Source organism: Amblyraja radiata, chromosome 35 (genome assembly GCF_010909765.2).
Source record: "Amblyraja radiata isolate CabotCenter1 chromosome 35, sAmbRad1.1.pri, whole genome shotgun sequence".
Lineage (NCBI taxonomy): Eukaryota > Metazoa > Chordata > Chondrichthyes > Rajiformes > Rajidae > Amblyraja > Amblyraja radiata.
The window spans coordinates 22,215,846-22,229,259 of NC_045990.1; the positions used below are offsets into that span (position 1 = coordinate 22,215,846).

At 46.7% G+C, this 13,414-nt stretch overlaps 1 protein-coding gene across 1 annotated transcript in view; it reads right to left on the reverse strand.

The window, feature by feature from the left end:
* The window catches only part of LOC116991887 (110 kDa antigen-like), a 43,586-nt gene extending 30,172 nt beyond the window's left edge, over window positions 1-13,414 (reverse strand). The window contains exons 1-2 of the mRNA XM_033050864.1: window positions 13,148-13,414; window positions 3,364-3,459 (exon numbers count right to left, since the gene is read on the reverse strand). Of these exons, the coding sequence (XP_032906755.1) occupies window positions 3,364-3,451 (88 nt within the window). The 5' untranslated portion in view covers window positions 3,452-3,459; window positions 13,148-13,414. The remainder of the gene's footprint in view (window positions 1-3,363; window positions 3,460-13,147) is intronic.

Sequence of the window (13,414 nt, forward strand, 5' to 3'; positions counted from 1 at the left end):
CAGCTATGCACCATCTGCATGTCCGTTTACAAATTGACAATACAACAGTGGTGGCTTATATTAATCATATGGGCGGAATAAAATTGATATCGTGTGACAATCTGGTCAACACAATCTGGCAATGGTGTGTCGGCAGACATATTTGGCTATCAGCAACTTACCTACAGTACCAGGTAAGCTCAATACAGTGGCAGACACCAGGTCACGACAATTCAATGACAACACCGAATGGATGTTGAACCCTAAAGTATTTGCTGAAATTACAAAGCGATATGGAACACCTGATATCGATGTCTTTGCATCCCGTCTGAATCACCAGCTATCAACATATGTCGCTTAGGAACCAGACCCTGAGGCCGCAGCGATGGACGCGTTCTCGTGAATTATGGGAAATTTGTTTTTCTATGCCTTTCCCCCCTTCTGCCTTTTGCGTAGGATCAGTCGGGTCCTATGCAAAATACAAATGGACTCTGCTTCAGGTATTTTGGTAGTGCCAGACTGGCCTACACAGCCATGGTTCCCTGTGGTCCTCGACATGGTAACTGAACCACTCATGACCATTCCCAAAAGTCCAGATCTGTTTGTCCACCCTGTTACGGGCGAACGTCACCCGTACCATGACAGGACAAATCTGTTGGGTTGCAGAATTTAAAAAGGCCACTATTGGATCTGGGACTATCAAACAGGACCATGGACATGATTACGGCAGCCTACCGGAAATCGACCAAGAAGCAGTACCTCTCCAGCATCCTGAAGTGGGAAGCGTACTGCTCGAAGACTGGGGTAGCAAATAGAACAGCTACAATAACGAACGTCCTGGAGTTCCTATCCAGCCTTCACTTCGATGAAGGGCTGAGTTACAGCTCAATCAACATTGTTAGGAGTGCTCTGTCAGCCTATCTATGGCAGGCACCAGGACAGCAGTCCATAGGATCACATCCACTGGTGGCCAATCTAATGAACGGTATTTTTAATACCAATCCCCCTAGACCAAGGTACACCCAGATCTGGGACGTCAGTGTCGTCCTCTCATTACTAAGGGGTTGGTCACCAGCTAGATCCCTGTCTCTAGAACAGCTCACTCTGAAAACTGTAATGCTGATGGCTTTGGTCTCAGCCCAAAGGGTCCAGTCCCGACATTATCTAAGACTGGACAATATGGTCAAATCAGCTGACCAGATTACATTCAAAATGTTGTAGTTGGTCAAGCAGAGCAGACCGGGAACTTCGGGACTGACGATGGAATTCCGGGCGTACCCACCTGTCCCCCGTTTATTTGTCATGTCACATTTACTGCTATACCTTAGCACAACAAAAGCATTAAGAGGGAGCGAAATGGCACTGTGGGTCAGCTTCAAAAAAGCCACATTGTCGAGTGTCAGTACAAACCATCTCAAGATGGCTCAGACAGGTATTCGGAGCTGCTGGGGTGGATACTGACATTTTAATATCTCACTCCACCAGGGCAGCAGCAACATCGGCGGCCAGGAATATGGAGGTAACAATGGACCATATCCTGGCAACAGCGGGATGGTCTACGGAAAGGACTTTCCAAATATTTTAGAACAAGCCGATTGCCAAACCTGCATTGTTTGCAGAAATAATTTTAAGTTCTGCAAATATATAATTTAAGCCCGGGGGAGCGTTATTTTCTTTGTTTAATATAAATATTGTTATTGTTTTTAAAAAATGGATTCATGTTTAATTACGATAACATACTTCCTCCCTTGGATGACTTCGGCAGTGAGTGAAGCATGGACTGTTACACGGCTTGAAATCACAGATCTTTAAAATCTTCACCTAGTCACTCACGTGACTCCGAAGTAAAATAGTAAGATTAAACGAGAACTTACCAGTTTGACGTTTGATCTTTATTTTATGAGGAGTTACGATGAGGGATTACGTGCCCTCCGCTCCCGCCCTCAATTATAAAGGTCAACTGGGTAGCTTAGTTCTTCATATCTTTACTGTGTTTATTTCAATTACTATTTCTCTGATTCCACACCGCTGCTTTGAAGAATGACGAGCATGTGTGCTGGCGGGGTCTTCACGTAATCCCTTATTGTAACTCCTCATAAAATAAAGATCAAACTTCAAACTGGAAGTTCTCGTTTAATCTTACTATTCTCTGCCACGGAAGGTAGTTGAGGCCAGTTCATTGGCTATATTTGAGAGGGAGTTACATGTGGCCCTTGTGGCTAAAGGTATGGAGAGAAGGCAGGTACAGGATACTGAGTTGGATGATCAGCCATGATCATATTGAATGGCGGTGCAGGCTCGAAGGGCCGAATGGCCTACTCCTGCACCTATTTTCTATGTTTCTATGTTTCTATGATGGTGGAAGGTTGCTCCTCGGACTGGAGATCTGTGACTACTGGTGTACCTCAGGGTTCGGTACCGGGCCCATTACTGTTTGTCATCTATATCAATGATTTGGATGAGAACAAACATGGCAAGATTAGCAAGTTTGCAGATGATACCAAAGTGGGTTGTTTTACCGATAGTGAAGATGGTTGTGAAAAATTGCAGCAGGATCATGATTGATTGAGGTGGGCTGAGGTGGATGGAATTTAATACAGAAATGTGAGATATTGAATTTTGGGAAGTCTAACATGAGCAGGACCTACACAGTGAATGGTAGTGCTCTAGGGAGTATTGTGGAGCAGTGGGATCTAGGAGTGTAGGTGCATAGTTCCCTGAAGGTGGAGTTGCAGGTAAATCGGGTGGTCAAAAAGGCTTTTAGCACATTGGCCTTTATCAGCCAGAATATCGAGTTGGGAGATCATGTTGCAGTTGTTTACGACGTTGGTGAGGCCACAATTAGAATATTGCGTTCAGTTCTGGACACCGTGTTATAGGAAAGATGTTGTCAAGCTGGAAAAGGTAGAGAGAAGATTTACAATGATGCTGCCAGGGCTAGATAACTTTCTTCTTTGGAGCACAGGAGGATGAGGGGTGATCTTCTAGAGGTGTATGAGATCATAGGAGGAATTGATCGGGTAGATGCAGTCTCTTGCCCAAAGTAGGTGAATTGAGGACCAGAGAACATAGGTTTAAGGTGACGGGGAAAAGATTTAATAGGAATCTGAGGTGTAGCTTTTTCTCACAATGGGTGGTGGATGTATGCACCAAGCTGGCAGAGGTGGAAATTGTGGCAGGGACCATCCCAACATTTAGGAAACAGTTAGATAGGTACATGGATAGGACAAGTTTGGAAGGATATGGACCAAATGCTGGCAGGTGGGGCTAGTGTGGCTGGAACATGTTGGCCGGTGTGGGCGAGTTGTTTCCACACTGTATCACTCTATGTCCCCATGACAGGGTTAATGAGGACAAGTGAAAATATGTGAGAGGATTTCGTACCTGAGGATGTGTCTCCCACTGGGACAGAAGCCAGTTCCTGGACGGATTCTCCAGTCGATGATCCCTGGGTCTGTTCCACTGTGGACATCTGTGGATCTAGAATAAAGGAACAGAGACACGGGAGTGTGGCAACACTACAACAGGTCATCAGACAGTCAGCAGAGTTTGGGAATTGGAGGACTGGCTCTGTGGAGAGAGCAGCATCATCCAGTCTCCTTTCACGCACTCTCCTTCTGAAATGTCTGTCACTCCACGTCACTCCCCTCAGTCCGAGTCGCGGTGAATTTCAGGGACTGGCCAGAGTTACAGATTATAGAGCACGGAAACAGGCCCTTCAGCCCAACTCATCCATGCCGCCACATCTCAGCTAGTTCCATTTGCCCACAAATTGGCCCAAATTCCTCTAAACCTTTCCTGTCCATGTACATGTCAAAATGGCTTGTAAATGTTATTAGACCTGCCTCAACTATCTGCTCTGAAAAATGTAGAAACAAAGACTGCAGATGCTGGTCAGTATAGGAATGGGGAGGTCAGTATAGGAAAGGGAGGAGGAGTTAAAGTGTTTAGCAACTCATTGGCCTTGGCGGACTGTGCGGAGGTATTCAGGAGGTGTTTTCTCTGGGTTGTCGAGGCTAATATAGATCAGCCAGAAGTATACAAAATTATGCAGCAATGATGGGGTAGCCATTTAGAACTTTTCCCCCAGGGTGGAAATGTCAAAGTCTAGAAGGCACAGCTTTAAGATGCAAGGTCAAGTCAAGTCATGTACCACGTGCTACACACAGTGGTACATAGATCAACAATACAAAGATACATACATACAGCGCTCCCTCAGAGGACGTCAAGAAAGGCTTGAGAGTAGAAATAAGTTTTAAGTCTGGACTTAAAAGAGTCAATAGCAGGGGGCAGTTCTGATGGGAAGAGGGATGCTGTTCCATAGTCTAGGAGCTGCAACCGCAAAAGCGCGGTCGCCCCTGAGCTTTTGCCTAGACCGCGGGATGGTCAGCAACCCAAGTCGGCTGATCTGAGGGACCTGGAGGTGGTGTGGTGGGTAAGCAGATTTTTGATGTAGGTGGGGGCAAGCCCGTTAAGGGCTTTGTATACATAAAGAAGGAGCTTGAAATTGATTCGGAACTGCACATGGAGTCAGTGGAGAGAGGCCAGAATCGGGGTGATGTGATCCCTTTTTGGGGTGCGATCAGGAGTCTCGTTGCAGCGTTTTGGACCAATTGCAGGCGGGTCAGGTATGATTGGCTGGATCCAGTGTAAAGGAAGTTGCAGTAGTCAAGGCGGGAGGAGATAAATGAGTGGATGATCCTTTTGAGGTGGTCAAATTGGAGGAATTGTTTTATTTTAGCTATCGTCCGAAGCTGGAAGAAGCTAGCTTTTACCACGGCATTGTCAAATTTCAACGCAGTCAAATATCACGCCAAGGTTTTTGACGTGAGGTTTGAGTAATGGGGTAAGGCTTCCAACGCTGCCTGTTATCGTTTTGATTGTATCCGAGAGGCCGAGTAGGATGACTTACTCTTGTTTAGTTCTAGGAAGTTCTGGGCCATCCAACACTTTATATCCTCGAGGCGTGGATGAGTCTGAGTAGATTGGTTGTTGGGCTTCAGAGTTGTGTATCGTCTGCATAGCAGTGGAAGGAAATGCCGTGCGTTTCAATGACTTTACCTAAGGGGAGCATATGCAGGGAGAAGAGAATGGGGCCCAGGATGGAGCCCTGTAGCATTGCGCAGTAAAGGCTAGCTGGAGAAAAGAAAGAGTTGCCCATGTTTGTAGAGGAACTCCTATCTTTGAGGTAGGAGACGAACCAGCTCTGGGCAGTGCCATCAATACCAATCCCGTACCGGAGACGCTCAATTAGGATGGTGTGGTCCATTTTTATCAAATGCTGCGCTCAGGTCGAGAAGGAGCAGGATTGCACAGTCGCCGGAGTCAATGGAGAGAAGCAGGTCATTATGTATCTTCAACAAGGCAGACTCTGTGCTGTGGTGGGCCCTGAAACCTGATTGGAAAGTTTCCAGGATGGTATTTTGGTGAAGGTAAGGCATATGTTGACTTAAAATTACCTTTTCAAGGACCATTGAAAGGAAAGGCAGTTTGGAAATAGGTCTGTAGTTGCTAGGCAAGCAAGGTGGGGTTTAGGTTAGGTTTCTTCAGGAGGGGCTGGACCACCGCATGCTTGAAGCAGGTAGGAACAGTGTCAGTCGCCAGAGAACTGTTGATGATGGCGAGGATGCTGGGACCGGCTATTGCAATGACATCGTTCAGAAGGGCAGAGGGGACAGTGTCGAGGGGGCAGGTGGCAGGTCTCATGGTGGTGACCAGCTTTACAAGGGAGGGTAGAGTGACGGGTTGGAAACAGCCTAATTGTGAAGAACATACCAATAAGACAGCTAGGTCATGGATGAGAGGGGAAATATTCGATCTGATGTTCTTACCTTTGCTGGTGAAAAATGTAGTAAATTCTTCGCAACGTTTAACAGATGTGGGGGGGGGGCAAGTCTTTTACACAGAGTGGTGGGGGCATGGAACGTTCTGCCAGAAGTGGTGGTGGAGGCTGATAGTGGATATTATGTTTTTTTGGTTGGGAATGTTTGTATGCAGGAAATGTAGGGATATGGATCACGTGCAGGCAGAGGTTTAAATTGGCATTATGTTTGGCACGGACTTTGTGGGGCGATGGGCCTGTTCCTGTAATGTCCTGTTTAGTTTAGTTTGGAGATACAACGTGGAAACAAGGCCCTTCAGCCCACCTAGTCCGCACTGACCAGTGATCCCCGCACACTAGCACTAAACTACACACTATACTACACACCAGGGACAATTTACAATCATACCAAGCCAATTAACCGACAAACCTTTACGTATTTGGATGTGGGAGGAAACCGAAGCACCCAGAGAAAACCCACGCAGGTCACGGGGAGAACGTACAAACTCCGTACAGACAGCACCTATAGTCAGGATCAAACCCGGGTCCCTGGCGCTGTAAGCCAGCAACTCTACCACTGCACCACCGTGCTGCCTTATTCTATGTTCCATGCTCCCCACCACTGATACTATTGGTGGGGATTAATGGTGGAGTAGCAAGATGGATTCAACAGTGGCTGAATGGGAGATGCCAGAGAGTAATGGTGGATAGCTGTTTGTCAGGTTGGAGGCCAGTGACCAGTGGGGTGCCACAGGGATCTGTGTCGGGTCCACTGATGTTTGTCATGTACATCAATGATCTGGATGATGGTATGGTAAATTGGATTAGTAAGTATGCAGTTGATACTAAGATAGGTGGTGTTGTGGATAATGAAGTAGATTTTCAAAGTCTAGAGAGATTTAGGCCATTTGGAAGAGTGGGCTGAAAGATGGCAGATGGAGTTTAATGCTGATAAGTGTGAGGTGCCACATTTTGGCAGGACAAATCAAAATAGGACGTACATGGTAAATGGTAGCGAATTGAGGAATGCAGTTGATCAGAGGGATCTTGGAATAACTGTGCACAGTTCCCTGAAGGTGGAATCTCATGTAGATAGGGTGGTAAAGAAAGCTTTTGGTGTGCTGGCTCTTTATAAATCAGAGCATTGAGTATAGAAGTTGGGATGTAATGTTTAAATTGTACAAGGCATTGGTGAGGCCAATTCTGGAGTATGGTGTACAATTTTGGTCGCCTAATTATAGGAATTATGTCAACAATATAGAGAGAGTACAGAGGAGATTTACTAGAATGTTGCCTGGGTTTCAGCAACTAAGTTACAGAGAAAGGTTGAACAAGTTAGGTCTTTATTCTTTGGAGCGCAGAAGGTTAAGGGGGGACTTGATAGAGGTCTTTAAAATGATGAGAGGGATAGACAGTGTTGTGGCGTGTTGTGACGTGGATAAGCTTTTCCCACTGAGAGTAGGGGAGATTCAAACAAGAGGACATGACTTGAGAATTAAGGGACAGAAATTTAGGGGTAACATGAGGGGGAACTTCTTTACTCAAAGAGTGGTAGCTGTGTGGAATGAGCTTCCAGTGGAAGTGGTGGAGGCAGGTTCGATTTTATCATTTAAAAATAAATGGATCGTTATATGGACGGGAAAGGAATGGAGTGTCTGAGTGCAGGTAGATGGGACTAGGGGAGAATAAGGGTTCGGCACGGACTAGAAGGGCCGAGATGGCCTGTTTCCGTGCTGTAATTGTTATATGGTTATATGGTTATACCTGAGCTTGCAGACCCTGCTGGGTCACGAGTTAAACTCGGACCAGAGTCTCCAGTCCCTGCTCCCTGGGGTTCCAGAGCTGTGTCCAACGGTGGATCTGGAAGAAGAGAGAGGAGGAGGGACAGGGAGGGTTAAAGAGTAAAAACACATTGAACAGCTGATCAGGAGGGAAGTCGGCTGCAGAGATCAAGAGTCACCAGTCCGTGCTGTCAGCAACACACACCAAATTTTACTTTGGAGTCACGTGAGTGACTTCGTGAAGGTCGTCACCACGCATGCGTGTCATTACGTCTGATGCATTGCGCAATGACTGACTGGTGGGCGCGTTGCTCCTTTAAGCGGTAAGTTTTAAAACGCTCAGGTAACTGTTGATAACTTATCTGAGGCCGTTGCTCCTGGTTCGGGGTTTTTTTTTGCGTACCTTTCAGCATCGGACTTCAGGAGAACATGTCCAAGATAAAGAGGTGGGCCGCGACGAAACCGGCTACAGAAGACCGTGGGCCTGCGGGCAGCAGGCGGCCGCCAAATTCGCCTTCAGGGTCACTGGCAGAGGAGCCTGCGGCTACAGACTTGGTGCTGCCAGAAAGCGCCTTGGCTACTCCGCAGAGGAGGAAAGCCACCAGAAAATCTGTGAGGGGCCTGGACTTAGATGAGTCGGGCCAGGAGGTGGAAATTTATCCTCCTTCTATGGGCAGCGTTGTTGGCAGGCTGACCCACATGGAGAACCTAGTGGAGAGGTTACTCCAGAGAGATATGCTCCAAAGGAGGGAGCTATCGGAGCTCGGGGAATTCTGAGAACCCGAGGCAGCGGCATCTGTGTCAGGGCTGCAGAATATCTCACTCTCTGACGAGGGGAGCGTACGAGGCCAGTGTTATACTGACCCAGAGTACGGAGGTACAGCTGGGCAGCATGCTTCAAGGCATGAGGGGCAAACATCGGATGTATCCCCTATGGCATCCAGATTTGCTATCCCTGCCCTAACAGGGGAGCCATTGGGAGAAGAGCTTGCCATGAGCATAACTTATTTGGCCTCCCATCAACTCCAAGACCAAACTATGGAGGAGACTACTGCCAAGTATAATACTCCACTGAACTGTCCTCACTAAGTGTCCCAGTTGTTAACCAATCTATCTGGGGACACATTGGAGGGGGCGTCAGAGCCCAAGAGGTTAAAATTCAAAACATTCTCAGGCTACTTGCCTCAGACATTACGGCCTTTGCCAGGTCAGTGCCCCTCTCTGATACGCAGCCGGACGCGATGGCATTAATTTGCAATGCACATTTTGAAATCAATTGCCTCAGGTAGAATGCCATCCGTCCTGCTCTAAACCCAAAATTTGCTGGGCTTTGCAAGCCGGGGAATGTCCAACCACTAAACCTCCTGTTCGGAGAAGACCTACCTAAACAGGTAAAGGAGCTAGATGAGGAGGCTTAAACCATCGGCCTTATTAAGGCACCTCCCAAGGTATCATTTCTCCAGCTACAGTACCCCTACCCTCCTCTCCACACCAGATGGTTCGCCGGATATGGTAGACGTGGTTCCAAGCAACAAGCACACAAACCTTTTTTAGGGCAGGGCCCAAGCCGGGCAATGTTCAAGATGCGGGGATGGCGTCCTCCAACAGCTCTAACCCCAGACCACGGGGGCAGAAGCAGAGACCATACTGCCGGTAACCACTAAGGTAAGTGAGCCTGCGATGGATCAGTTACAAAGTGGCGGGGGATTACAATCTTTCTTACATGAATGGCATTGGACAATATCTGACCCGTTTATACTGCACAGTATACAAGGTTTCCAAATTGAGTTCATTTCTGACTTGCCTCCACCCACTCAGCATACACCTAGCCGCACTTTTGTGTTTTCACAACAGGAGTGTATGAGTGCACAAGGAGAAATTGAGTCTTTGCTCAAGAAAGGGGTAATTGAGAGGTCGAGTCGTGAGCCTCACCAGTTTGTGTCCAACATATATACTAGGCAAAAGAAGGATGGAGGATGTTGAATTATCCTTGATTTAACAGAGTTTAACACCTTTGTGCAGTATAACCACTTCAAAATGGAAACTTTTGTCACTTCCAAACAACTGCTTTCCAAGGGATGCTACATGGCAAGCATGGACCTCAAAGATGCTTACTATTCAGTAGCCATTCATGAAGATCACAGGAGATGTTTGAAGTTTAACTGGATGGAGCAGTGGTGGCAGTTTAAACATTGCCTAATGGTTTAACCTCAGCCCCCAGACTATTCATTAAATTGCTAAAACCAGTCCTGGGGCTACTCAGGGCACAGAATCAGATAGTCATCGCATATTTGGACGACATCTTAGTCATTGGCAAGACTTTGGAATTAGCTGAATTATCTTTGTCAGCTACAAAACTCATTTTTGAGAAACGGGTTCTAATCCATCCAGTTAAGTCTAAATTGGTACCATCTACGATAATTGACTATTTGGGATTCACCATTAACTCAGTACACATGTCAGTGACTCTGCCTCGGGGCAAGCAATTAGAGTTAATTGAAGCCTGCAGGAAACTCATTGTTAACCTTCTATTAGACATGTGGCTAGTATAAATGGGAAATTAGTGGCTGCTTTCCCAGCTGCTTAGTTCGGGCCTTTGCACTACCAAAACATACAGCGTACAAAGGAACAGGCACTCGAGCTTCATAGAGGTCGCTTCGATAGACCCATGCAATTACCAACTGAAGCCCTGGCTGAGTTATAATGGTGGGTTACCAATATTCGGTATTGTTCTAGTACTATTTTAGTCGACACACCATCAGTTATCCTGCAGACTGATGCCAGTGCGCTAGGTTGGGGTGCTACCGACACCGTCTCGAGCTGCAGTGGCAGATGGGATCTGCAGGAATCATCGATGCTTCAGTCACACGGTATTAACTACTTAGAGTTGTTGGGAGCACTCTATGGGTTAAAGGCTTTTTGTACCATCATGCATCATGTCCAACTTCAGATTGACAACACTACAGCAGTAGCGTACACTAATCACAGGGGTGGAAGTAAGTCTGTATCCTGTGATAAATTGTCTAATCTCATCTGGCGCTGGTGTATAGCGAGAAACATCTGGGTTTCAGCTATTTACTTACCAGGTAGATATAACACGGTGGCAGACACCAGGTCATGAGAGTTCAATGACAACAAAGAATGGATGTTGAATCACGAAGTGTTTAATGACATTGTCCTTCGTTATGGTGTACCGGACATTGATCTGTTTGCATCCAGGCTGAAACATCAGTCACCAATTTACGCGTCTCATGGGAGCCAGACCCCGGGGCAGTAGCAGTAGATGCATTCTCGCCACACTGGGGTGGGAAATTCTTGTATGTTTTTCCCCCATTCTGCTTCATTAGTCGATGTTTGGCCAAAATCAAGCAAGACTCCGCCTCTGGCATATTGGTAGTACCAGACTGGCCTACTCAGCATTGGTTCCCACTGGTTCTAGCTTTAATTACACAGCCTTTTATGGCAGTGCCCAAGAGCAGAAATCTGCTGGTACACCCGGTGACAGGGGAATTTATTGATTTGCAGATTCTGAGGAGACCGTTCCTGGGGCTCGGACTTTCACATCGTACGATAGATGTCATCACTGCGGCCTGGAGGAAGAGCACCGAGAAACAGTACATCACTCACTTAAGGAAATGGGAGATGTACTGTTTCCGCTCTAATATTTCATATGACACGGCTTCTATCACGGACCTTTTGGAGTTTCTTTCGTCACTTTTCTATGATCACAAGCTCAGTTATAGTGCCATTAACAGTGCCAGGAGCGCTTTGTCATCTTATTTATGGCTGGGGTCAGGGAACCACTCGGTAGGATCTCACCCTTTAATAACTAAGATTATGAAGGGCATTTTTAACTCCACTCCCCCTAGGCCCAGGTATTCACATATATGGGATGTGAGCGTGGTTCTCACGCTGCTCCGTCAGTCTGCACCATCTTATACTTAAAGTAGTCATGCTCATGGCACTGGCCTCAGCACAACGGGTCCAGACATTGCATAAACTCAGACTGGACAGTATGGGTACATCATGTAATAACATCACCTTTTTTGTTCATGATCTCATTAAGTAGGGTAGGCCAGGGATATTGGGGCTCAAATTGAGTTTTATGGCATGCCCCTCAGATCCACGATTCTGTGTGGTGTCATACATACTTCAATACATATAGGTCATTAAGAGCCTGAGAGGATCGGAACTCTCCTTCTTTGTTAGTTATACCAAACCTCATAAAAAGGCTATGGGACTAACCAGGGAATAACTCTACTGAACGTTTTTCCTTCCATTATTTATTATGTAAAAGAATATGTGTGTTATGATTGTGTTTATAATTGGTTTGGTGGTTTGGTTGTTTGTCTTTTGCACAAAATTCCGCGAGCATTGCCACTTTCATTTCACTGCACATCTCGTATGTGTATGTGACAAATAGACTTGACTTGATTTGACTTGGTGCAGACCGTCTCTAGATGGATTAAACAGGTTCTGGCGTGTGCAGGAGTGGACACTGACACTTTTAAACCTAATTTTCACCAGGGCTGCATCGACATCAGCAGCAAGGGATATGGACGTCCCTCTCGACCACATTCTAGCGGCTGCGGGATGGTCTACTGAGCGGACGTACCAAAGGTTTTATAACAAGACTATCGCCAGACCGGGGATTTTTGCTGCTTCTGGTTTAAGTTCCGTTTCACAGTTTCCCCCTAGATGAGAGGGGTCACTGTTATTTTTCTTTTGTTATTAAAGCATCAGTATTGTTTAACCATGTCATGTTTGAATGCATTAATTTTTTCGCACTCGTCCTGGTGAATTGATGCTGTTGTGACGTGTGACTCCGAAGTAAAATAGTAAGATTAAACGAGAACTTACCAGTTTAAAGTTTGATCTTTATTTTATGAGGAGTTACGATGAGCGATAACGTGCCCTCCGCTCCCGACCCTCGTAACATAAAGATCTTTCTGTATGTTCTAGTCAACTCTAATCTTACTATTTTAGTTCAACAACTCTTCTCTGTGATTTCACACCGCTGCCTTGAAGATGGACGTGCATGCGTGGTGACGGCATTCAAGTAATCGCTCATCGTAACTCCTCATAAAATAAATATCAAACTTCAAACTGGTAAGCTTGTTTAATCTTACTATATCACAGGTCCCGCATCTCACCTGGAACATTACACACTCCTCCAACACGCTCCATGCCACGCTTCCTTGTTCCTCCTCGACTCTCCTACAGAGCTCTATCCCTGGATCCTGACTAAATCCATGCTTTTCCCTACTCACTCACACCCCTCTTCCAACCACGCTCACTCGCTTCACCATTCAGCCCCCGCCCCCGAGTGTCAGTCACCAAAATACATTCTCCACAAGCTCTCCACTGACTTTCCCCCCCTCCTCCCGCAATCTCCAGTCACCCACTCCAGAAAACCCATGCAGGTCACGGGGAGAACGTACACACTCCGTACAGACAGCACCCATAGTCTGGATCAAACCCGGGACCCTGGCGCTGTAAGCAAGCAACTCTATCGCTGCGCCACCGTGCTGCCCTTTCTATGTTCCATGCTCCCCACCACTGATACCTGAGCTTGCAGTCCCTGCTGGGTCACGAGTTAAACCCGGACCAGAGTCTCCAGTCCCTGCTCCCTGGGGTTCCAGAGTTGTGTCCAACGGTGGATCTGGAAGAAGAGAGAGGAGGAGGGACAGGGAGGGTAAAAGAGTAAAAACACATTGAACAGCTGATCAGGAGGGAAGTCGGCTGCAGAGACCAAGAGTCACCAGTCCGTGCTGACAGCAACACACACCAAATCTCACAGGTCCCACATCTCACCTGAAACATTACACACTCC